The 21,974-nt window shown below is 63.2% G+C and overlaps 1 protein-coding gene across 1 annotated transcript; it reads right to left on the bottom strand.

The window, feature by feature from the left end:
• Positions 1-2,851: 2,851 nt before the first annotated feature.
• Positions 2,852-21,632, bottom strand: GRK2 (G protein-coupled receptor kinase 2). The gene is made up of 21 exons (XM_065881282.1): positions 21,447-21,632; positions 11,545-11,621; positions 9,621-9,694; positions 9,388-9,489; positions 9,226-9,300; positions 9,039-9,100; positions 8,193-8,244; positions 7,857-7,948; positions 7,466-7,565; positions 7,302-7,380; positions 7,083-7,213; positions 6,778-6,872; positions 6,598-6,705; positions 6,392-6,458; positions 5,976-6,076; positions 5,310-5,376; positions 5,132-5,227; positions 4,730-4,892; positions 4,432-4,568; positions 4,236-4,349; positions 2,852-4,150 (listed from the first exon to the last, which is right to left on the bottom strand). The coding sequence occupies exons 1-21, from the start codon at positions 21,557-21,559 to the stop codon at positions 3,986-3,988; spliced, it is 2,070 nt and encodes a 689-aa protein (XP_065737354.1). The 5' UTR covers positions 21,560-21,632; the 3' UTR covers positions 2,852-3,985.
• Positions 21,633-21,974: the final 342 nt, after the last annotated feature.

The raw sequence follows: 21,974 nt of genomic DNA, 5'->3' as shown, positions 1-21,974 counted from the left end.
TCGCCTCCCGTCCGCGCCGAGCCGGAGCAGTGCCCACCGCAGCCCCCGCGCCCCCGCGGCACTGTCGGCAGCGGCGGCGGCGCAGGCAGAGGGGAGGGCGGGTTCGGCGGGCGGGGCTGCGCCGAGGCGGGGCGGGGCGTCGGGCCTGGCGCGCCCTTGCTTCGCAGCCACGGAAACCTCAGCCCGGCCGGCGCTCGCCGGGGGCGGGCGAGGGGTGCTGCCCAGCAGCCCTGGTGACCACGTGCGCCAGTGCAGAAGCCAGGACCTGCGTCTCAGCCCGGGTCTCAGCCGGGAAGGGTCTGCGGAGGGCGTTCCGGAGGGCGGGGCCTGGATGCAGCTCCGCCAGCGCCCGGGAGGGGGCGTCTCAGACACGGCGCAGACCCATCCTGGCGGGTCCGGAAGGGGAAGGAGGGAGTCCGGAGACTGGGCGGTTCGGCGAGGGGCGGGGCCGGGGTCCCCGGGACGTGAGCGCGGGTGTGCGCGTGCGTGCTCAGCGGGCCGCGGGCCGGTGGCTCTCGGGGTATGCGCGTTTCCCCGGCAGTTCCTTGCCTGTGACCCCGTGTTCTTACCCCAGACCCCGCGGTTACCGACCAGGCCTGTGTGTGCGGGTGGGATGCGAGGTGCGGGCTTGCCTCCCCATCACCTCTGAGATGCCCCTAAATGCTGACCAGCTTAGCCTGAAGCACTTTTCTCAGGGACCTGGGCCAGTGTATGCTGGTGGCACACCACAGGCTGGACCTTGCCCTGGGGTGGGGGGTGCACTGGAGTCAGGAATGGGGGTACGGGGGGGTGGGGGAGCAGGCCTGGCTAGCTCTAGGTCTTCTGGAGGGCTGTTCACCGTGAGTGGCTGCTTTCATCCACCGCGTACATCCCTTTTGCAGAGGCTGCACTTTGCTGCCAGTGTCAGGAGAGGAAGGAGAGTTTCGAAATCAGGGCCAGCCCCTCCACCCACACCGGAACCAGGGTGCAGGCCTCCTCCGTTGGTTGGGCTCTGGTGTCCTTACCCTGGCCTTAGCCTGGGTTTTGGTGAGGCAGTGGCCAGGCTTGGCCAAGGCTGACCTTCTGGTTTCAGTCTCCCTATTTAAAAAATGACCAGATAGTTTGATGTAGATGTTTGAGCTGCGTCTCTGGGCTGGGAGGCCCTAGTTGCCATTTTCACCCTGCCCTCTCACTGTGGCCAGGTGGCTCCTGTGCTCTCTGGGATCACTTTGCTACCCTTCGCTGTGGTGTCATCAGATCATTGTAATGTCCTTGGGTCTAGGACAGCTTAAAGGCCTCTGAATGTCCAGAACTCTAAAATCAGTCCCTGCCGGCTGCCACTGCTGCACACTTCTCTAGCCTCCATCTTCCTTAAAAGGGGCTACCCTGACTCCAAGCCCTCTTCACCCCAAATCTAACGGGACTGTCTCAGGCCCAGCCTCTCCTGATTCCTGCGGCCTTGGACACAACTCCCCACCCCCACCCCCCAGCCCTTGACTCCTAATTCCACTGTCTTCTCAACCCTTTCCTGGGGCCCCTGTTGTCCCTCCCCAGCTCCCAGTCTGGCTTCTCCCAGCTGAAAGCCTGTCTGTTCTCACTGTCACCCTGATGCCACCTCCAGGACCACATTTCAGCTCCCTCTGGGACACCTCTGTGCCTGATGTCCCATGCAATCCATCAGCAGTTTCCAAACCAGATGCAGCCACATTCACCCTCTTCCCTATCGGCCAGCTCTGCTCCCTGGCTGTCGTGACTCTGATAGCACGGGCCTCCTGCTGTGCCATTTTGGACTCCCACTTCTGTCTCGTCCCCAGGTCCCGCCCATTCCCACTGGGCCACGTTCTTCCCACCTGACCCCTTTGCATCTCTTCCTTTACCACCACCATCATTATGACATCTCTTCCCTGGACAGAATCAGTGGCCCTTCACCCGTCTCCCTGCCTCCTGTCCTTCACCTCCTTCCACACGTCCTGCATGTGGTAACAAGCAACTTGTTCTACAGCCAGCTCTCATCATGCAGCCCCGGTCCCGAGCCTGCAAGGACTCCCCAGAGCCTATCCAGGTTCGGGCTGCATCTCCATTGCCATCTTCGTCGTGCAGTCACCAAGTGCCCCTGGGCTCTGGGGTGGGTTCAGCCTGCATTCAGGGCCTCCCAGGCCTGGCTCCTTCCCACAGTGCTCCTGCCGACCTGAGCCACTCCTGACTGCCGGGCCCTTCCCTGCATCGGAAATGCATCCCCACCTCCTCCACCCCAATGCTGGAGGCCCAGCTGAAAAGCCATTTCCTCAGAGACTCCGTGGAGCTGAGTCCTTGCCAGCAGAGTCCTGCACAGAGCGGGCAGCAGCAACATCACCCGTGCGGGCCTGGACGGCAGGGACTTGGGGAAAAGAAAGTTGAATAGAGCCTCTGGATACATGAGGCCTGGTGCTGGGGTATCCCAGGCTCAGGCCTCTACTGGAGGCTGCACAGCAAGGCCGGAGGTAAGACCAAAGCCAGAGAAGGCGAAGGCCAGAGACTGCGGTGTGGCCCCAAGGGCAGAGGTGCTCATCTGTCCACAGGGGTGTCCTCAGCATGGGTCCTGGAGGGCCAGGTGGGCTCGGTCGGTCCAAACATGACACCAAGCACCAAAGGGCAGGCACCTCCTCCTGCTTCCCTGGCAGTGGGCGGAAGATCCCTTCTGCTCCCACAGGGTAGGAGGGGCGGAGTGGGAGCCCCTCCCCGCCCCGGGGTGCTTGGGCCTGGGCTGGCCGTGGATGCCGGCTGTGGAGGTGGAGGGGATCTGGCACCACCAAGACCCTCTCTCCTCAGGCCCCAGCCCCGTGGAGACTGAAAATGACCATCGAGCACAAAAGAGTCTGACAGAGCCAAGGAGTCAGGCACCATTTTTTATAAAAACGCGTATATCATTTTTCACTCTTTAAAATCACATTCAAAAATCGGCAAAGAGACGCCCCGGGGGCGGGGGTGAGTAGATGGGAGTGGAGGGCCCGCTGACGCAGCCCCGGGGGAGAGGGCGTGACACCACACACGGCAGCGACTGGCATGAGGGGGCATGCTGCGGGCGAGGTGGCGCCCTGTGGGCAGTGGCACTGACGGGACACGGGGCTCTGGAGCTGGACGGCCGGGGGCACGCACGGAGCGGCCTGGTGTGGGGAGGGCTGCCCCACCCGGCCCCCTCTCACTGTGCTGCCCGGCCAGCCCAGGCCGGCCCCCTGTGGTCCTGGGCAGAAGAGGCCCTGCCCAGCCCAGGGAAGGGGGGCTCGGGGCCAGGCGAGGCCAGCGTGGCACAATCCACAGGTGCCTTTTCTGTGGTCCCTGAGCCTGGGCGCTTGGGGTGGGAAGAAGAGGGGGCTTCGGTGAGGGCAGCAGCAGCCGCTGCCAACGCCACCCTCCTGGCCAAGCCCCATGGTGTCCAGGGAAGGTGGGAACGGGGGACTCTTCCCAAGAAAGGGTGCAGGAGCCTAAGTCACGCGGGAGGCCCTGGGGTCAGGGAGACAACGGGCCCCCTTGTCTACCGACTAGCTGGAGGGCAGGTCAGTGCAGGGCTGTGTCCCTGTTACAGGAGGGGCCGCGGTGGGAAAATTCAAGTAGCATCCCTGCCCTGCGGCCTCCCCTGGGCTGGGGAACACCGGGCCACCCAGCTGGGCTGTGGGCACAGAGCTGGAGGTGGCCCAACTCCACGTGGCACCATCCCTGGGGAAGGGGCAGGAGGGCCGCTGGGGGCGGCTGCTCTCCTTGCATGGGAAGACACCGGGGGTGGGTGGCCCCTGGGGGCGGGGCCGAGGGTGGCTGGACAGGGGCTGGGTGGGCGGCAGCGGGAGCCAAGGCAAGCGGGGCCCCTCCCTGGGGGCTGGGCCAGGCTGGGGCCACAGGAAATCACAATAATTACAAAATAAAACCTTTTCCGCTTGGCGGGAAAACAAATAATAAAAATTCAACAAAATAAATTAGAGGTTTATAAAAGGCGGGCGGGCAGGAGGGCGGCCGGGCGGGTGGCGGCAGCAGGTCAGAGGCCGTTGGCGCTGCCGCGCTGCACCAGCGGCACCTTGCTCAGCTCCACGACGGGCGAGCGCGGCTTGTTCTTCATCTTGGGCACCCGCTGCACCAGCTGCTGAGCCTCGCGGTAGGCGTCACGCAGCTCCTTCTTCCATTGCACCAGCTCGGGGTCGCTCTGCACACAGCCCGAGGTCTGTCGGCGGGGGGCCCGAAGGCCACTCTGTCCCCGCCCCCACCCACCGCCCCGGGCCCCCACTCACGTCGCACTGCAGGACGAACTGCTTGCCGCCGCGGATCTTGAGAAGGAGGCACTTTCGCTCCTTGATCTGTGTCTCCTCCACCGACTGGATCTCCTCCATGGTCAGCAGGCTCTGCTGCGGGGCGGGGAGCGGGCGGTGAGGGCACGGGACAGGCCCCGCCAGCCGCCAACCCCAGGGGCCCCGGCCCGCTCCTTACCGGGGCCTCGCCCTCGCCCCGCCACTCGAGCCGGTTGGGGAACAGGTAGAAGTACCGCCGCTGCCACTGGGTCAGGAAGGGGTTGCCCATCTTGGACATGTAGCCGTGCATGATGCAGTCCTTGCCCAGGGCGTAGTCTGATGCAACAGAGTAAGAGAGGGGGACTCAGCCGGGCCCGCTCGGCCCGGGTTTGAATCCTGGGTCGGCTGCTCTCTGGCTGTGACCTTGGCTGAAACCTAAGCCTGTTTCCGATCTTTAAGGCGGGCACTGGGCGCCCACAGCAGCCGCCGACCCTCACCTTCCTCGTGGCCCAGCTGCTTGTTTTTGGTTTTCTTGCGGGCCTCCAGCCGGTCCGTCTCAGCGTTGATGGTGTCGAAGACAGTCTCTGCCACCTCCTGCTGCCACCGCTCCGAGATGGTGAGGGGGAAGTTGCGGTAGAGCTCCTGGTCGCTGTCCAGTAACTTCACCGCAGGGCCAGGGAAGAGACATCCATCGGGCCACAGGCCTGCCTGGCTGCAGGGCCCCGGGGCAGGGTGGTCTGGTCCAACCGCCGCCCCCAGGGATGTTTGGGGAGGAGAAGCCTGAGGCCCAACAGGCAGACGGGGCTGGCATGGGGGTCTCACAGGGCAGAGGAGGGAGGAGGATGCCAGCCGGGCTGGGCTTAGAGCTCAGGGCTGAGAGGCCAGGCAAGGGCCAGTACCTTGATTCCCTTTGTGTCCTCCTCATCAAAGGAGCCAATGTCGAAGGCGTCTGCCGCATTCACCTCCCCTCGTGGGGGCATTAGCGGGGGAGGGTACTGCAGCAGAACAGGGGCTGAGCATCAGCTTGGGGCAGGGGCTACAGAGGGCCCCACCCGGCCCCAGCCCCCAGGCTGTTACCTTCTGCAGGAAGACCATCTGCCAGTCCAGGGAACGGAAGAAGGGGCTCTCCTTCACTTCCTGGGCCCTGCAGGGAGAGCGGGTCATCAGGGCTTGGCACCACCCAGGCCGGGGGGCAAAGCCTGGGCTGTGGGGCAGGTGGCCCAGGTTAACTCCTGGTGCAGCCACTCTCTGGCTCTGCGACCTTGGGCAAGTCCTTTAAACCTCAGCCGGTTTCCCCATCTCTAAAATGGGGAGAACAGCAGTTCCCACATCGTAGGGCTGGCGTGAGTTTTAATATTGTGAATCGTGCCACATCATGCTCAGCGCTTAGTAAATGTTTAATAAACATAAAAAGCTGCTGTCCTCATCATCTGTGTTACAAGGCCCCTCGGGAAGCTGGTCCACACCCCCCTCCAGCAGCTGCACCGCAGGGAGCCCTCCCCCTGAGAACACTGGGCAGGGCTGGCCACGCCCCAGCTTGTGAACTCTTCAAAGGAGGCTGGGACCATGGAGGAGGCTCCAGCGACAGGACACAGGCCTTGTCTTCTTAGGGGCACAGGCAGAGGCTTGGGCAGACTGGCCCAGCAGCCCACTGCAGAGGCCTGGACACAGCAGCGTGGACACCACCCAGGGCCCAGCAGGGAGGGAAGGCCTGGGACAATGGCCCTGGTCTCAGGCACTCACCCTCGGCCCAGGCAGCCTAGCCTCCTGTTGACGTCCCTCTGTAGCAGGCCCTCCAGCAAGGAGCGGAGCTCAGGGGAGAAGGAGTCAGGCAGCTCCACAGCCTGCAGGGAGGAGTAGGGGGACGTTGGCAGAGGCCCGGGCCCCATCCCAGCTCTGGGGCTCCTGAGGCTGCTTGGGGCAGGGGCGGGAGGGTCCAGGCCCCCAGCAGAGGGAGAGCTTCCTAACTGGCCCCTAGCAGGCATCTCTGCTCTGACGACAGAGAGAGGAGAGCCTACAGGGAAGGAGGCCAGAGTGGGGTTAAGTGGCTGGAGATGGCTGCTGGCGGGTGAGACCCTGATGCCCGCAGGAGACCCCAGCCTCACTGTGGCCCCCCGTGGACTCCGCCCAGCCTCCCCGGGCTGGGACCCTCCACGCACCATGGTCAATGTCATTCTGTCGATCTCATGCTTGTCTTTGGTCTTGTGCTGCCGGAAAGGGCTATGCCTGGGCAAGAAAGGCCGAAGTCCAAGGTCAGAGAATGGGAATGGGGAAACTGAGGCAGGCAGCATGGACGATCCTTGCCGGCCCGGGGAAGAGCCTGTCTCTGTCCCGCCCCCGCCCCCGCCCCGGGACGGCCACTCACCCTCGCAGCAGCTTGAAGAGCATGCAGCCCAGGGAGAACCAGTCGGCGCTGCTGTCGTAGGCCACGCCCTTCTGCAGAACCTCGGGGGCCATGTACCCGTGGGTGCCCCTGTGGGAGCGAGGAGGCCATGAGTGGGTCTGGTGGAGGGTGCGGGAAGGGAGAGGGGGCTGGGGCACTCACACGCTGGCATGGGGCTTCTTCTTGGAAAAGTCGCAGGCCAGGCCCAGGTCTGAGATGCGCACGTGGCCATGCTCGTCCAGCAGGATGTTGGCCGGCTGTGGAGGAAGCCCAGTGAGCCGTTCCCCCGAGCAGCTCAGGACAGGGCCCGGCCGGGCAATACGCCAGCTGGGGCGCTGTCTTTGCTCTAGAGGGTATGCGTGTCCAGGGACAGGGCCCTGGGTCGGGGGCGCGCAGGCAAGGAGCCGGGCCGGGCCTGTCTGGGGAACGGGGGCAGCCCGTGCTGGGAGGAGGGCGGGGCGCCTCACCTTCAGGTCCCGGTAGACGACAAAGCGGTTGTGCATGTGCTCCAGGCCCAGGATGATCTCGGCCGCGTAGAAGCGCATGTCGGCCTCGGAGAAGACCCCGTGCTGGGACAGGTGGTAGTGCAGGTCCCCGCCTGAGGGAAGCAGCCGAGCAGGGGGGTGCTCAGCTCCCACCCCGGCCCCCAGCCCCGAGGTCCACCTGGGGCCAGGCCGGGCACTCACCGTTCATGAGATCCAGGATGAAGCTGAGCTTGTCTGGCGTGTGGAACGCATACGACATGCAGACGATGAACGGGCAGTCCTAGGAAGGGGTGGGAGAGGAGGTCAGCAGAAGCTGCGCCAGGTTCCGAGCCAAAGGCTGAGCTGGTGGCCAGCTGCCCGCTCACCCCGGTGCTGACGAGGGAGAGCATGATGCGCTCGTTCAGGGCCAGTGTCTCCCCTTGCTTCATCTTGATGCGCTTCTTGTCCAGACACTTCATGGCATACCTGCAGGGGAGGGGCTGGTTGGTCAGGCAGTCCGCTGGCACCTGCAGTGCAGGGCCCCAGGGGCGAGGCGGGGTGGGCAGTCCTCAGGGCCCTTGTGGGGAAGACTAGACGCCACGACAAGCGTATGACACACAGAGACAGAGAGAGGGCAGAAGTGCTGGTGGGCCGGGGCTCCAGGGGCCACGGCAGGTACCACAGCAAGAACCGTGTGTGGCCCTCTGCGGACACCTGCCCATTCAGGGCACCCCTCCGTGGCCCTCCTCTCCCTCAGGCATGCCACCAAGTGCTCACATCTTGCCCGTGTCGGCCTTCCGGCACCCGTAGACCTCACCGAAGCCCCCTCGCCCGATGATACGGTGCACGCTGAAGTCGTTCATGGTCAGCTGTGGGGACGGCAGCGATGGGGTCAGTGCAGGATGCCTGGGCCCCGCCCTGGGGCCACCATCGTCATGTGCTTCCCTGCCTTGAGCTGTCCCCGCTGGGCTCCTGCACCAACCCCACAGCCAGCCCCTGGGCGTTGAAGGGTCGACTCCCCTGGCCTCCCCGGCCCTGGCCCAGCCCTGGGGCCCGGGTCCCTGGGGAGGGGCAGCAGGGAGGGGGCTCTCCACGCCCACCCAGCCCACTCACATGGATGTTGAGCTCCACATTCTTCCACTGGCAAAATCGTGTGAATTTATCGCTGCGAGAGAAGAAACCAGGCTCAGTTGAGCCTTAGAAAGTGAGTGAAATGATGCTGGGGTGAGCCGGCCTCACCCACTACCATCCCCTGGGCTCCCGAGCCTCAGTGCCCTCTTCTGGGGTTGCCCAGGAAGACTGCCAGCCCGAGCTGCCCCCAGCCCGTGCAATGCTGGCGCTGCTGTCTGTCTGTGGGTTCCTGCTGAGATAAGCTTAGAGGTGAGGTCTTCCAGTCTGACCCCGACTTCCTGCTACCACATCCACAACAATGCTCACCCCATCCCTGCTTGCATACTTCCAGTGACACACCACTCATTCCCTGTGAAGCCCCCACTCCACGACTAAGCAGCTGGGACATTAAGAAAGCTGTTCCCTGCATGGAGCTGAAATCTCCCTACAACTCCCACGCACCGTGAAGGCCACAGTGGGCAGCGGGGTGGGCAGTGTGTCCTCTCGGGCCCATCCCTACCACCAGCCTGATGCTTCTCAACCCCGACAGGCCCAGCAAGGGGCTAGACAGTCCACGGGAAGGAAGATGCATGGGTGGTCCCTCGCTCCCTTTCGACCCTCCCTGGACAGGCTTGGAGGTGCCTGGTGCTGAGAAGGGTGGGGCGGGAGTGTCGGGGAGTGTCAGGGAGGTGACGACCTCTTAGGAGCCCCCGCGATGACGTGTAGACAGCCCCAGGGGCCCGTGCGTTGGGGACTAAAGCAGGCTGGCTTCTCTCCTCCGCGCCATCCATGCCCCTTCTCAGAGCGGCCCTTCCCCACCTTCTGCTGCCGCTCACAGCCCGCTCTCACCTCTCAATGAATTTCTGGAACACATCTCCTCGGAGGTTCTGACAGATCTCTTCGATGTATGGCTACAGGAGGAAGCGGGAGGTTGGTGGTTGAGCCAGAGTGGGAGCTGACCAGGCTCCGAGACCTGTGCTGCCCAAGGGGGACCCCGGCTGGGCTGGGCAGCAGCGGGGAAAAGGCCAGCACACACCTGGAAGAGATCCGGAGGCACCTGCTTCTTCACCAGATGGCCCTGGACGTGCTCGATGGCACTTTTCGAGAAGGGCTGGGGAAGAGAGAGGTGTGTTCGTTCTCCACGGGTCCACCCCTCCCGTCCCCACGCCCCTGCCAGCACGTGGGCCCGGGCACTCACGTGTGAGCAGGCCAGCAGCTCCTTCATGATGTACGTGTCAAAGATCTCCCGGCTGCAGGCCAGGCGCTCCTCCTCTGTCTCCAGCTTCTCGTATTTCTTGATCTAAAGGACAAGATCCCCACAGGTGAGCTTTGGCCCAGCGGGGCGCGGGGGTGTCTTACAGATTCAGCGAAAGCAGCCCAAGCCCTGCCCCTTTCTCCACGCACAGCAGGGCCAGGCTAGCCCAGCCTCACCCCCTCGTAGAACTCCACCAAGGGCTTGGCCTCCTCCAGGTGCTTCAGGCAGAAGTCTCGGAAGAGCAGGTACCCTGAAAGCAAGCACTGTGCATCACGCAGAGCCACACACCCCGCAGAGGCCTGCCCATACGGAGGGTGGGGTGGGCTTGGGGCTTCCTGGGCAGAACTGGCCAAGGAGGTGGCAGAGGTGATCTCTGCTCCAGGCAGAGGCTGGGCAAGGTGGCCTCGGAGGCTGTCGCCAACCAAAGATTCTTGGAGTCGGGGCGCCTGCATCTCTACCCCTCTCAGAATCTGCTTCCTCAGATGATGGCTGGAAAGTGACAGGTGCCCTGGTGAGGCAGAGGTGGGGAGTAGACTCTGGCGCCTGGGTCCCCCACCCTCTCACTGCAGTCTGGGGCCTGTAGCTCCTCAAGGAGGGCGACACACCCACCGGTCAGGCTGTGCAGGGTCAGTGAGATCCACCCGGCCCAGGCCAGGGCTGCTGTGTGGGGGCAGGAAGGCAGCCTCCGGGCGGGGATCGGGGGGCTGTTCCTCTCCCTGGGCCTTACACCCGCCTCTGTCATCTGGCTGATTTTCACAGCAGCCACGAGAAACAGGCAGACAGGGAGGGCAGGTCCAGCTGGGGAAACCGAGGCTCAGGGAGACCTGTCAGGCAGGCGGTGTGTGGCAGCATGAGTAGAACTCAGGGCCCTTCTGTCCAGTGGCAGGTCCTGGGAAGGACAGGCCAGAGAGTGTGGCCTTGGTGCAGGGGGCCTCACAGGGCATGGGCCTCTGGGGAAGGGAAGAAGTGAGACGGGCTGCAGTAAGGGATCACGGGAGACCTTGCATGGGCTAGGCCTCATCCTCCCCAGGGATGGGGGCCGGAAGGCTGGCCCCAGAGCAGCCCTGGAGGGCAAAGCAGAAGGAAGGGTGGTCTCTACTCCCTCCAGCCCAACACGCGTGACCAAGCTCGAGCTGGGTGACTTTCCACACCTCTTGGGGGCACCGTCCCCACTGCCTGGGCACCTCCACCTCTGCCAGAGCTCGCGGCCAGCACTTCTGGTAAGGGCAGACTGGCCTTTCGATAGTGTGCCTTTAGTGACTTGTGACCAGGGCTTCCCAGTGGGCCAGGGGCTTTCACTGCCACTGCCTCATCTGGCCCTCCAACAGTCTTGGGCAGCGGGGCTCCTGAGTCCTAGCTCCCAGGTGAGACTCAGAGAGGTGAAGCAATGTGCCAGGTCACACAGCACAGGCAGGCGACTCACATGGCGTGCTTCCCGACACACTGACTCGCCCGATCCTGCCAGGCCGGGCCACTCCCATTTCAGAGCCGGAGCCGTGTGTGGCCGAAGCCTGCTTCCCTGTGCCCCGCCTCACCCTTCCGTGTGTGCCAGGTCCGTGGGGTGGACCCACGAAGCCTTTAAGACACGGGCACTGAGGACGAGGAACGGAGGGGCCGGCCAAAGCAGGCTGCTCACAAAGAGGGCCCGTTGGGGGTGGGGGTGGGGGCGACCACAGCCTGGCGGGCGCCACAGGAAGGGCCCCGCCCCTTCCTGTCAGTTCTACCAACGGCCCCGAGCAGCTGTGCCTGCACCAAGGGGAAGCTGCAACTCTCAAAAACAAACCCCAAAGGAGGAACTTCCCTGGCGGCCCTGGGAGACTGCTGGCCCCGCCCCTTCAGGGGGGCTCCGGGGCTGACGGCCAGGGGCTGGGAGGGCACTACGTCACCGCCCTGCCTACTGCCACGGGGGGGGGGGGGGGGGGGGGGGGGGGGGGGGGGCCTCGCCGGCTGCCCTGCCCCCTGCCCCGGTGGTTGGGAGGCCAAACCCCCTGGGAGAGGGGAGCACAGCCCAGTCGGCTGGGATGGGGGCAGGAAGGCGGCCCCGGGCAGCTGGACAAGTGGCAGAAGCCCCAGGGCCAGCAGAGCCCCCACCGTACTCACCCAGCTTCTGGGAGAAGACCTTCTCGAAGGTCACCTCGCCCCGGTCCTCCAGGTACTTCTGCATGACGCTGCGGATGCTGAAAGACACAGGGGCCGGGGTGACCTGGAGCCCCCAAGGCTCCTGTCAGGCCTGCTGGCCCTGCTTCCCTGGAAGGTCGCTGCTTCCTCTCCCAGAATCCAGAGTGGAGGGCACTGCTGGTGGGTGTCATCGCTCTGGGTCACGAAAATATGGCCCATCCCGACAATGGGATACTACTTGGCCAGGAAATGGAGTGAAGTGCTGGTGTATGAGTGCGTCACGGTATGGATAAACCTAAGAGGATTCTGCTACGTGAACGGACAGTCACAAAAGGCCACGTGTTACGTGATTCCATTTATACCACCTATCCAGAACAGGCCAGTCTACAGACAGAAAGCAGGTTAGTGAGTGTCAGGCTGGAGAAGAAAAGGGGAATAACTTCTAATGGGCACAGGGTTTCTTTATAAGGTGACGGAAACGTTCTGGAATCGGGTAGTGGTGAAGGTTGCACAACACAGTAAATGTACCAAAATCCACCGAATTGTACACTTTAACATGATGAATTTTACGTTATGTGAATTATATCTCAATATTGAAAAAGAAAAGCCAAGCCTCAGCTCCCGTGTCCCTGATACCCGAAGTAAAAACCCCCTGCCCCTGGGTCGCCTGGGAGGGCAGCAGAGCAGAGGCCACTGTTGTGACCACGGAAGCCCAAGCCCACACTCCCTGCCCCCGGCTATCTCCCCCCACTGCCGAGTGCTGTCTGGGAAAGCCACACCTGGCCACGCTTCACGCCTCAGTCACCTCTTGCTGTCCCTTCCTCTCCTTTCCTGGGCCACCTGCAGTCCCACCCTGCCAACCAGCTGTGGTCCCATTTGGACCTCACTAGCCTGGGTTCCAGCTGCCCATACTGAGGGCCGTGCTGGGCAGTCACACCTGAGCCCGTACGATGCTCACAGGCTTCAGGATACGTGGAGCTGCCAGCAGGCCACGGATGAAGAGGACTCCGTGTGCCCACCTCTCTGTATCCCCGTACCCCTGTTGGAGCCCAGCACAGGGTCCTGCTGCCCACCACCTAGTGGAAGGTGCCATGCAACCCTGCCCCCCCAAGGCAGGCCCTCCCAGTCCTGCATTGGTGGTTCTGTGACATTAGACAGCATGAGACAAAGCCTTAGTGGGGCCCTGTCATCTGGAAGAGACTCAGGCAGGAAAGAATGTTCTGGGTCATTGGGAGAGGCCGTGTGGAGAAGGCAGAACCTCACTGGGTTCCTCAAATGCAAACAGGATGTCACAGGTGACAAAGTCCAGGGCAGGTGGGTGGGCATGGGGGCAGGCAGGGAAGACCCAGCCAGGGATGAGCCACGGGGCAGGGCGGAGGCTCAGCAGACAACACTTGGGAAGCTCGGTCCAGGGCGGCGGGTGAGCGGGCAGACTCTGCTGGGGGTAGGTACCACAGGAGGAAGCCCAGGTAGCTGATGACACTGGGCCAGGAAGGAGGGGAAGAAACAAGGTGGGGCAGGAGCAGGCTCGTCTGTTGGATGGATGGATGGAAGGACAGAAGAAGAGTTGACGAGGCCAGCTGGGGGTCTTGAGGCCCCGGGCCCCATCAGAGAGGGGGCCTGAGGAGAGAAGGCTCCAGGCAGGGCCAGTGCAGCCAGCAGACGCCACCCAACCCCTGGCCTGGGCTCGCAGGCGGGGCAACTCCTGCCCTGTCCTGCTCAGCACTTTCCTTCTCAGGTGGTCTGGGTGGAGGCCCAGGCCCTCCCGGGCCCCTGTCCGCATTCGGGCCACGCAAGACAACATGGGAGCGTGCAGAGCCGGCGTGAGCAGTCCTGGAGCTGTGACCCCTCCCCCCAGACGCTCGGAGATGCCGTGACCTCCTCCGAAAACTGTCTCCAGCAGGAAGAAGGGTGCCGATGACCTGGACAGCCCTCCTGTGTCGCCATCCTGTGACTCCAGCCGACAAGGGAAGAGCCCCAGCTGAGGGCCAACGGCCCAGTGGCCCTGAACTACCATGTCAGAGCCGGTTCCCTCCCAGAAAGTGAGGACGCCCTCCACAACCACAGGGACTCCAAGGCCGGGACGTGGCCCTCAGCCACGCTGGCACACTCTCCCCTCCTGGGGGCCACACACCTGCTCACGTCCACCAGCCACCGTCAAGGACACATCTCCCTGGCCCCGTGGGACTCCCAGGGACTCAGGAGGTGAGACCAGCCCCCAAGTCCCTCATGCACTTCACACACATCCACACACATCAGAAGCTAAAAACTCTGTGACACTGAGCAAGACACAGCCCCCACCCCGGGGCCCGTGTGACGCTGAGCAAGACACAGCCCGTCCCCGGGGCCCGCGGACCGGGGACAGGGAGCCCAGGGAGTCTGTGGGGCACATTCTGCGCCGATCTCTCAGGGCTCCCAGCTCTGCGAGGGACAGCTTGGGGCCTCCCATTCGGACAGGGAAACAGGCCGGGGGGTGTGCTGGCTGAAGCACAGTGGGGTGGGCCCAGTCCAAGGTAGCGAAGGCTTGGCAGGGTCACGAGACCAGGCAGCTGGGAGGTAGGGGTGTGGAGCCTGGGGACCCTGCGAGGGCCAGATTTCTCCTGGGAGGTGGACAAAGCAATAAAGAGGGAAGAAATATCGCAAGATGTCGATCTTCCATGGGGCTGGATGGTCAGAGGGAACGTCCAGACAGGCAGATGCAGGTGACAGGCAGGGTGACTCCAGCCTGTCAGATGACCCCATGGGGCAGCTGGGCATAGCCCCTGCAATAGTCACTGGGAAGCCCCCTGCCCCTGAACCAGCAAGACTGGCGCCAGCTCAGCCAAGGCGGCGCGATGGGAATGCCCAGCCCAGAGCAGTGCCACTTCCCGCCGCGGGCTCGTGGGCTGGACGTGCAAAGGCCGGGAAACGCGCTCGCAGAGGGCCTGCCCGCGAGAGAGCGGAGCCGCCAGCTCCTCTCCAGGCATGGCACCCGGCGCGGGCCTTCTGCCCTCCTGGGGGCTCTGCCACCGGCTCAGCCCAGGGCGCGGAGGAAAGGCCCGGGCTCCGCGCTGCTCAGCGGCCAGGCCCTGCCTCCCTCGGAAGGCTGCACAGGGTGGATGGCCACAGCATTCTTCCCAGCCCGCAGCACTTCCACTTTCTTCCTTAAAAAGAAAAAATGTTTTCTAAATAAAATAAACACACCCCCCCAACCAAACACGAGGTCAGACTCAGCGGAGTCCTTGAAGGAGAGGCCCCCAAGGCCGCAACGTTAGGGTTTCCTGTCCATTCCCACAGGGCTGGAGCCCAGGGAGCTGGCAGGTCAGACAAGTGTGTTATGGGGGATGCTCCCGCCAGGGTGGCAAGTACAGGCTGGCACAGGAGGCGGTGGCGGCCTCCTGGGCTGGGTCACCTTCATCTCCTACCCCCTCTCCCTGCTACTGGCGGAGTCTGAGTGGCGAAGGCCCCAGAGCAGCATTCCTGTCCCCGCCCAGGTCAACAACTCTGATATCCAGGAGCACGTGGTCCCCAGATGGACGCCAGGTTGTCCGGAGAGCCCAGTATCTGCACCCTCCCCGCCCCAGCCCCACCCCCAGCCCCCGAAGGACCCAGCCCCTCCAGGGAACGGCCTCAGTGGCCTTAGTTGCTGCAGTCGGACCGGTACCCAGGCCTGGGCTCCAAATGGCCCTCCCCACCTCCCTCCCTGAGGCCAGGCCAAGTCACAGACTTTAAATGTCCAGTTTCCCCACTTGTAAAATGAGGATGTCAACAAATGCTGAATTGCCAACACCGAGCTGGCCACTGAAAATGGCGGAGAGGACACAGCAAGAGGAGAACGCAGCCCTGCTGCGAGGGCCGTCAGCTCCCTCCCTCTCCTGAAGGGAGCCCTCCTGCTGGAACCCCCAGCAAGCGCCTCCTTCTGGAATGTGATCAGAAGCTCCCCAGTCTTGCTGGGGTCTCAGCCCCACACCTGCTGTGTCCTCAGAGGGTGGGGCTCTGACTGGCGAGCCTGCCCCGCCGCTGGGCCCATGAGCACCCCACCCCCGAACCTGAGCCTGAGCGGCTGCCACTCCACTCTGCTCACAGACCAGCCTCAGGCACTCGTGCCGCACAGTCTGGGAGCCCCAGTGGGCACAGCCCGATACCTGCCCTGCCAAAGGAGCAAGGGCCCCCTGGCAGGAGCTGCCCGGCCCTGCTGCCCAACAGCCAGGGCTGCTCACTCTGGCTCCAGCTGCTCTGAGGAGCAGGCCCAGCCTGACACCAGGGGAGAGAGCACTTCCGCCCTCCCAGCCCAGAGCGCGGGCTGGGGTGATGGGACGGCAGGGAGGGGGTTAGGGCTGAAGGGGAGGACTTCCGGCACCTTCCGGCGCCACATGGTTCAAAGGGAAAGCTAAGTCCTTCACTCTGTGGCACACGGGCCTCACAGATGACACCCACTCAGGGTCACAAACCGTAGCTTGTATGGACCGGGAGGGACTGCAGGGTCAGAAGCAAACACACTCATCTCGATGGTGAGGAAATCAAGGCCAGAAGAAGCTGAGTAGCTCACCCTGAGTCCCAACCAAGTTAGCGGCAAGAAAATGTCCAGCCCTCCCTGAGAAAGGGCCTCCCACCAGGCAAGGGCCTAGCCCAGCCTCTGCCGGAGAGCTGGGTGCAGAGTCCCAGGGGACCCCGGACTCTTGCCCTGCCCGCCTTGCCCTCCACCCACTGCCAGTGGCTGTGAGAGCCCATCAGGCTGGGGGCAGCCTTGGCCGGCACCGGGCTGGCCAAGGGCCATGGTTCCTGTGCTCCTGTGTGACAGGAATGCCAGAACCACGAAACCTCAGGACGGTGCAAGCTGGCCTGGGGACTCCGGGCCTGGGGGGTATGGTACAGCCACTCCGGGAACCGTCACGCTCTGGGAGACGACGGAGGTTAAGCCAGCAGATCAGAGGCTGCAGCCGTGGCTGGGACGCTCCTCCGTGGCATTTCCAGGAAACCTGGCACCGAGGTGGCAGCAGCATGAGGAAGTCCCCTGGGGCTTCTTATTAATATTTCTCAGTGACTCTCCTTGGGGCTGACAACATCCTCTGAGCTCGAGGACAGGGTCACACATCAAATGGGAAAGACCAACCCAAACGGCCAACTCTGGAGCAAGTCCTGGGCCAGGGAAGAGAAAATGACAGCACAGGGCACCACACACGAGCCCACCACGAATGTCCGCAACGACCCAGGTTCCCCCAGGGCACGGTGGCCACAAAGTGACAGCTTGCAGGATGTGCGGGAAAAGGCACTCCGGCGGCCTTGTCACACATCACGACTTCTACACCCCGCAATTCACTGCTGCCATCACCTCAGAACAACTTCCAGGGCTCCCTGCCCTGCAGCTCCCAGAAAGGGGGCCATCCCCGACCCCAAACCCAGAATGGCCTCCGGAGTCAGAGAACCCCCCGCTCAGAGAACAGAGCTGCTAACACATTCACACCTGAAAACCCACTTCTGAAACCCCGCTCTTTGGCCCGCGGAGACACTACCCTCCCTGTTAGCAGCGATGCAGAGAGGGCAGGTTATTGTTTTAGAAAAGGCTGCAGCCAAACGCCTCATTTTTCCTGTTTGAAACAGGTTAGAACTCGAGTGTGACTCTGTCTTATGTGTCCAGCAGAGGACACTGGCCCCTCGGGGCCACAGGAACAAAGGGCAGGTGTGCTGGAGGCTGTGCGTTCCTCAAGGACTCTCACGTGCTCGTGGCTTCTGCTGTCTGTTCTGAGGCGGGAACGTAGTATCCTGGAAGCACCAGCCGTGTGCACGCAGACCCACCCCACCGGCCCCCAGGTGCTCGGCCCCCCTGCAGAGCCTCCCTGGGTGCCCGGGGCAGGCAGGAAACACCGCTGCAGAGCCTGCCTACACCTGATGTCACCGGGAGTTTACTACTAGGAATTAATCGTGCATTAATAGGACACATTTTTCCCGGGTTGACAGAGCCCAGATTCCCCGACACGGATTCCAACCTGTCATGCTCACGCGCCCTTCAAATCCTTTTCCTGAGGGAACAGCAGGCAGGCGAGCAACTTAATGGCAAAAATGTGAAACCCCATGATCTGGAAAGGAGAACAGATGGGAAAAGATGTCCCAGAGACCCATTCCTGGGGAACGCGGGGGCTTCAAAGGCCCAGAGGGAATGACTGCCCAAAAGAGGATCTTGTTTTGTGGGGGGAGGCGGGGGCGGAGAACGCTGCTACTGGAGTGGAAAGTTCTGGGTAAGGGATAAAGGCTGAAAACAGCAGGGTTTCTCCTGGTGATGCAGAACTGGAAGGAGAAGGAAGGGAGAAAACCACCCCCTGCACCTCTTCCCGCTCCACAAATCAAGGGCAGGAAGTCCTGGGAGCAAAGAGTTAACAGGAATGAAGAAGCAGCGGAGGAAGAGCTGTGGGTCTGGGAGACGGGGAAGCCAGAAAAGGGCAGGAAGGAGGAAATCCACGGTGGGGGAGGGACCAGGAAAGGAAGAGCCGAGAGAATGGGAGGCTGCAAGAGGCACCGGGCTCTGACATCTGCCGCTGGGGCTGCCACTGTCACCAGGGAAGGCAGGGACATCTCCTGGGACCGCCCAGGCCGGTCTCCTCCGCCAGGAGCCCAGAGATTAATTACACGAGGCCTCCGTGGTCACATGAAGCAAATGACGCTAATTGCAGGACTGCTGCCACTGCCGGGAAAGCGAGATAGCGGCTCCTTCAGGGAGAGGCCCAGACCACAGACCCCGAGGGCCGAAGGAGCGGAGAGGTCACCGGTGAAGGGCAGCCCCTCGTTTTACCGAGGTGGAAACGGAGGCAGGCTGGGCCAGCATAAGGGACGTGCTGGGGCCCATGTGAGCTGGGACTGCGGTGGGATTAGAAGCCGGTCTCCTGATTCCAGCTGCACTGCTGCCTCCCTCCATGAGAAGCGCGAGAAATGGGTCTGTTTCCTCGGGTTCTATAGGGTGACAGAAGGGAAAGCCCGCGTGCCAACTGAGTGGCACTGTGCCCAACAGCTCCTGTTCCGCAGCGCTCAGAAGTCAGAGCTGTGATGGCAGCCCCAGCTCCCGGCCAAGCCACAACCTGGGCACCAGCCGCAGGGAGGCTGCCAAGAGGGACCACCCCAAGATGGGAACAGCTCCAAATGGCACCTTGTCATAGACAAACCGCGGCCTTCGTCCCTGGCCCTGACCCCAGGCGTAGAGCCGTCTCCTCCGTGCACTAGCTTTGCCACAGCAGCTCAGCTCTGTCCCAGCCGGCGGCGAGGGGCTGGGCCTTGATGGTGCCGGGGGCTGCCCTTGTGCTTCCGGGCCAGGGGTGCCAGCTGGCACATTCCACAAAACAAGGACCGGGCTGAGAGCAGAGGTACAGAGGGGTGTGTGGAAGAAATGATGCATAGCAGGAGTCCAGAGACCCCAAGTTCAAGTGCCACCTCGCCTCTGGGACCAAGTCTCTTCCCCTCTCCCAGCCTCAGTTGCTTCAACTATTAAGTGGGAAAATACCACCTGCCAGGCCTGTTTCCCACAGTCGTGAAAAGGATAAAATGGAGTAAAAAGCACTTTGCAAACTGGGAAGTGCCAGGCAGACGTAAGATACAGTCATAATGATCTTCAGGGCAGGAGACATCTGACACAGGGGGTGGGCAGAGCATAAAGCAAAGGGTGGCATATCCTCCGAGGCGGGAGGCCTGGATTCCTAGGCCCTTCCCCAGCCTTAGCTCACTAACAGTCACTGCTAGGGCCTCTAGTCCATCTCACAGGTGTGGGCAATCTGCCCAATGCAGCGCCGCCGCCAGACGGTGACCCTACCTGAGAGCCCATGACACCTGGCTCTCGGTCTTCTGCTGTGTTCCCCTAAAACTCACAGCTCACCTGGTGTCAGACACTATACACAGTCCTGATGTTTCTTGAGCAACTACTACATGCAAGGCATGGCCTTGCCAACCTCACAGGTTGGTTTTTGGATCGACTGAGATGACAAAGGTCAAAAATAAATAATTATAATTTCCACCATTACTCCTATCACCACCATCAATATCACAGATGTAAAGGGGACAGGAAAAGAGGAACATCTTGTTGCTCATGGTTCTAACACCTGCAGAGCCAACCCAAGGCGGGGCCCCATCAGGAGCAATGCATTCTGGGGCGAGATTACCCAAACGCAGAGAGTTCCAGAAAAGGCCCCGCCTCGTACTTTGCAGAAGTCCAACCTGCCAGAGGGTCTCGAGGCCAAGGCCACCAAGGAGAGCCGCTGTGAGACCCAGAGGGTGACTCCCCCATTTCCTCCCTCGTGGCTTTGTCATTTCTGAACTCATTTTGTTCTAACTGTCGCCGATCCCTGGACAGCCCGCAGCTGACAGTCAGTCTGGTTCCCGTTTTGAGAAATCTGATTGCAAATGTCTTAGAAAAAAAGGGCCCTAACGGCCTTTTCAAAACGCAGGCCAATTTTCCTCTCCCAGGCCTGGTGTTCAGTCAATCTGAAACCCAGAGAACGGGTCACAGAGGATGGCACCAGAGACGTGGGCACCGTACCCCCTCCCCACCGCCGCAGCCTTGGGCCCTGCTTCAAACACTCAGGATGCCACAGAGTCACAGTCCTTATTTCACACCATCCACATTTCACAGATGAGAAAACCGAGGCCCAGAAATGGGAAGGGACTTGCCCAAAGTCACATGATAAAGACCAGGAGAGCTAGGACGGGCCCAGGCTCCTGGGCTGGCAGGGCACCAGCATGGCAAGTCTTAGGCAGGGATGGAGGAGCTTCTGGGGCTGGCCTCACCACGCAGCATGAGAGATCGTGGTGGGCACATGGCTCCTGTAGATGCAGAATGGCCAGGCCCCCCTGACTCAGGCCACAGTGGTGGACACTGTGTGGAAACAGAAGCCGGAAGCCCCGATCTGGTGGCCAGCCACCACCCTGGATGCCGGTGACACTGGGCAGGCCACTCACCTCTGGGCCTTCAGCTTCCCCACCTGTTCCATGGGGACAAAACCACACCTGACCTACCCGCCCATGGGCTGCTGTGAGGCTCAGGCAATGGGAAAATACTCTAGAAGCCGTAAAATGCTGGACAGCCTCAGCTATTGTCCGTATCCTGTCCACTCCTGTGCCCAAATCCTGAACAGATGAAACTTGGATATCAGGTGCAATGATATCAGTTACCTCACAGAGAGGTGGCAGCTGTGGTCCAGCTGCTGCAGGGGTGCTGGGACGTCCCCTGGCAAACAGTACCCACGGGGCACCACAGGCGGGCCTCACCAGAGGAGGGATTCGAGGGGAGAGGGACTGAGGGATGTGGCGCACACCATACCCTGATCCCCACGCTACCCCGGCCCCCAAAGCACTCTCAATCCCCACCCCAGGCCAGTGACCCGCCAGAAAAATGGGGAAGATCCGGGAAGACTTGTCTGCCCCAAACCTCACAGAAGTGTCCACCCGAGGGGGACCGGGGCGGGGGGGGGGTGTGGAACCCCAAGGCGGGGATGCCGAGAGTAGGGGCGGCGAAAGGATGGGCGATATAGTCAGGCCAGGTAGATGAGCAGGCAGAGGAGGGGACTCCACGGGACCCGGGGCCACCCGGAGGAGGAGAAAGGGGAGCACGGAGGCTCTGGGGGAGAAGGCAAGAGCGAGGGGCTGACGGAGAAGGGGGCCAGGCGGAGTGTGTGAAGAGAAAGGCGGCAGAGTAGGGCAGGGGCACTGAGCGGATCGGGGAGCCAGTGCAACTGGAAAGCCCCGGCGTTGGGGTGCTCCGGGTTCAGGTGCACAGGGCCTGGGGCGCAGGGGTCCGGTCAGGGCTGCGGGACGCGGAGAGCTGGCGGGGCAGAGGGGGTCTCGGGGCCAGTGCCCGGGTGGTCTGGGGCTGCGGGGTCGGGGCTCGGGGAGCGGGGCTGAGGGGCCGGGGCCGGCGCCCGCCTCACCTGGGCTCGGGCAGCAGGATCTTCTTGCTGGCGCGCGCGGCCGGCGTGGCCTTGCTCTTCTCCATGGCCATCAGGTAGCTCACATCGGCCAGCACCGCCTCCAGGTCCGCCATCTTGGCGGCGGCGGCGGCCTCTCCCGCCGCTCGGCTCTGCTCCGCTCGGCGCGCTCGGCCCGGCCCGGCCGCTCCGTCGGCCTCGGGCGCCGCCGCCTGCCTGGCCCCGCTGGGCGCCCGCGGCTCCGCTCGCCGCGGCTCACAGGCGGCGCCGCCCCATGGCGCCGGCTCAGGCCCGGCCCGGCTCGCTCGGCTCCCGCCGGGACTGCAGTCGGGCCGCCGCCGCCGCCACCGCCGCCGCCGCCGCCGCCGCCGCCGCCGCCGCCACCGCCGCCGCCGCCGCCGCCCGCGCCCCGGAGCCGCCGCCGCCTCCGACCCCGCCTGCCGCGCACAGCGCCAGCGAGCCCGCGAGGGGCCGGGCGGGCGGGCGGGCGGCGGCGCCCCCTGGAGGCCGCGCGGGCTGGACCGAGCCTGA

Source organism: Phocoena phocoena, chromosome 8 (genome assembly GCF_963924675.1).
Source record: "Phocoena phocoena chromosome 8, mPhoPho1.1, whole genome shotgun sequence".
In the NCBI taxonomy this organism is placed as follows: Eukaryota; Metazoa; Chordata; class Mammalia; order Artiodactyla; family Phocoenidae; genus Phocoena; species Phocoena phocoena.
The sequence above is the reverse complement of the archived record's forward strand: the minus strand, read 5'-3'. Positions and strand labels throughout refer to the sequence as shown.

Coding starts and splice junctions, on each gene's coding strand:
- GRK2 (XM_065881282.1), bottom strand. CDS start 21,559: ATGGCGGACCTGGAGGCGGTGCTGGCCGATGTGAGCTACCTGATGGCC. Junction 7,566..7,856: donor AAGGCCGACACGGGCAAGAT/GTGAGCACTTGG, acceptor CCTCCCCTGCAG/GTATGCCATGAAGTGTCTGG. Junction 4,569..4,729: donor GCAGCTGGGCCACGAGGAAG/GTGAGGGTCGGC, acceptor CTGTTGCATCAG/ACTACGCCCTGGGCAAGGAC.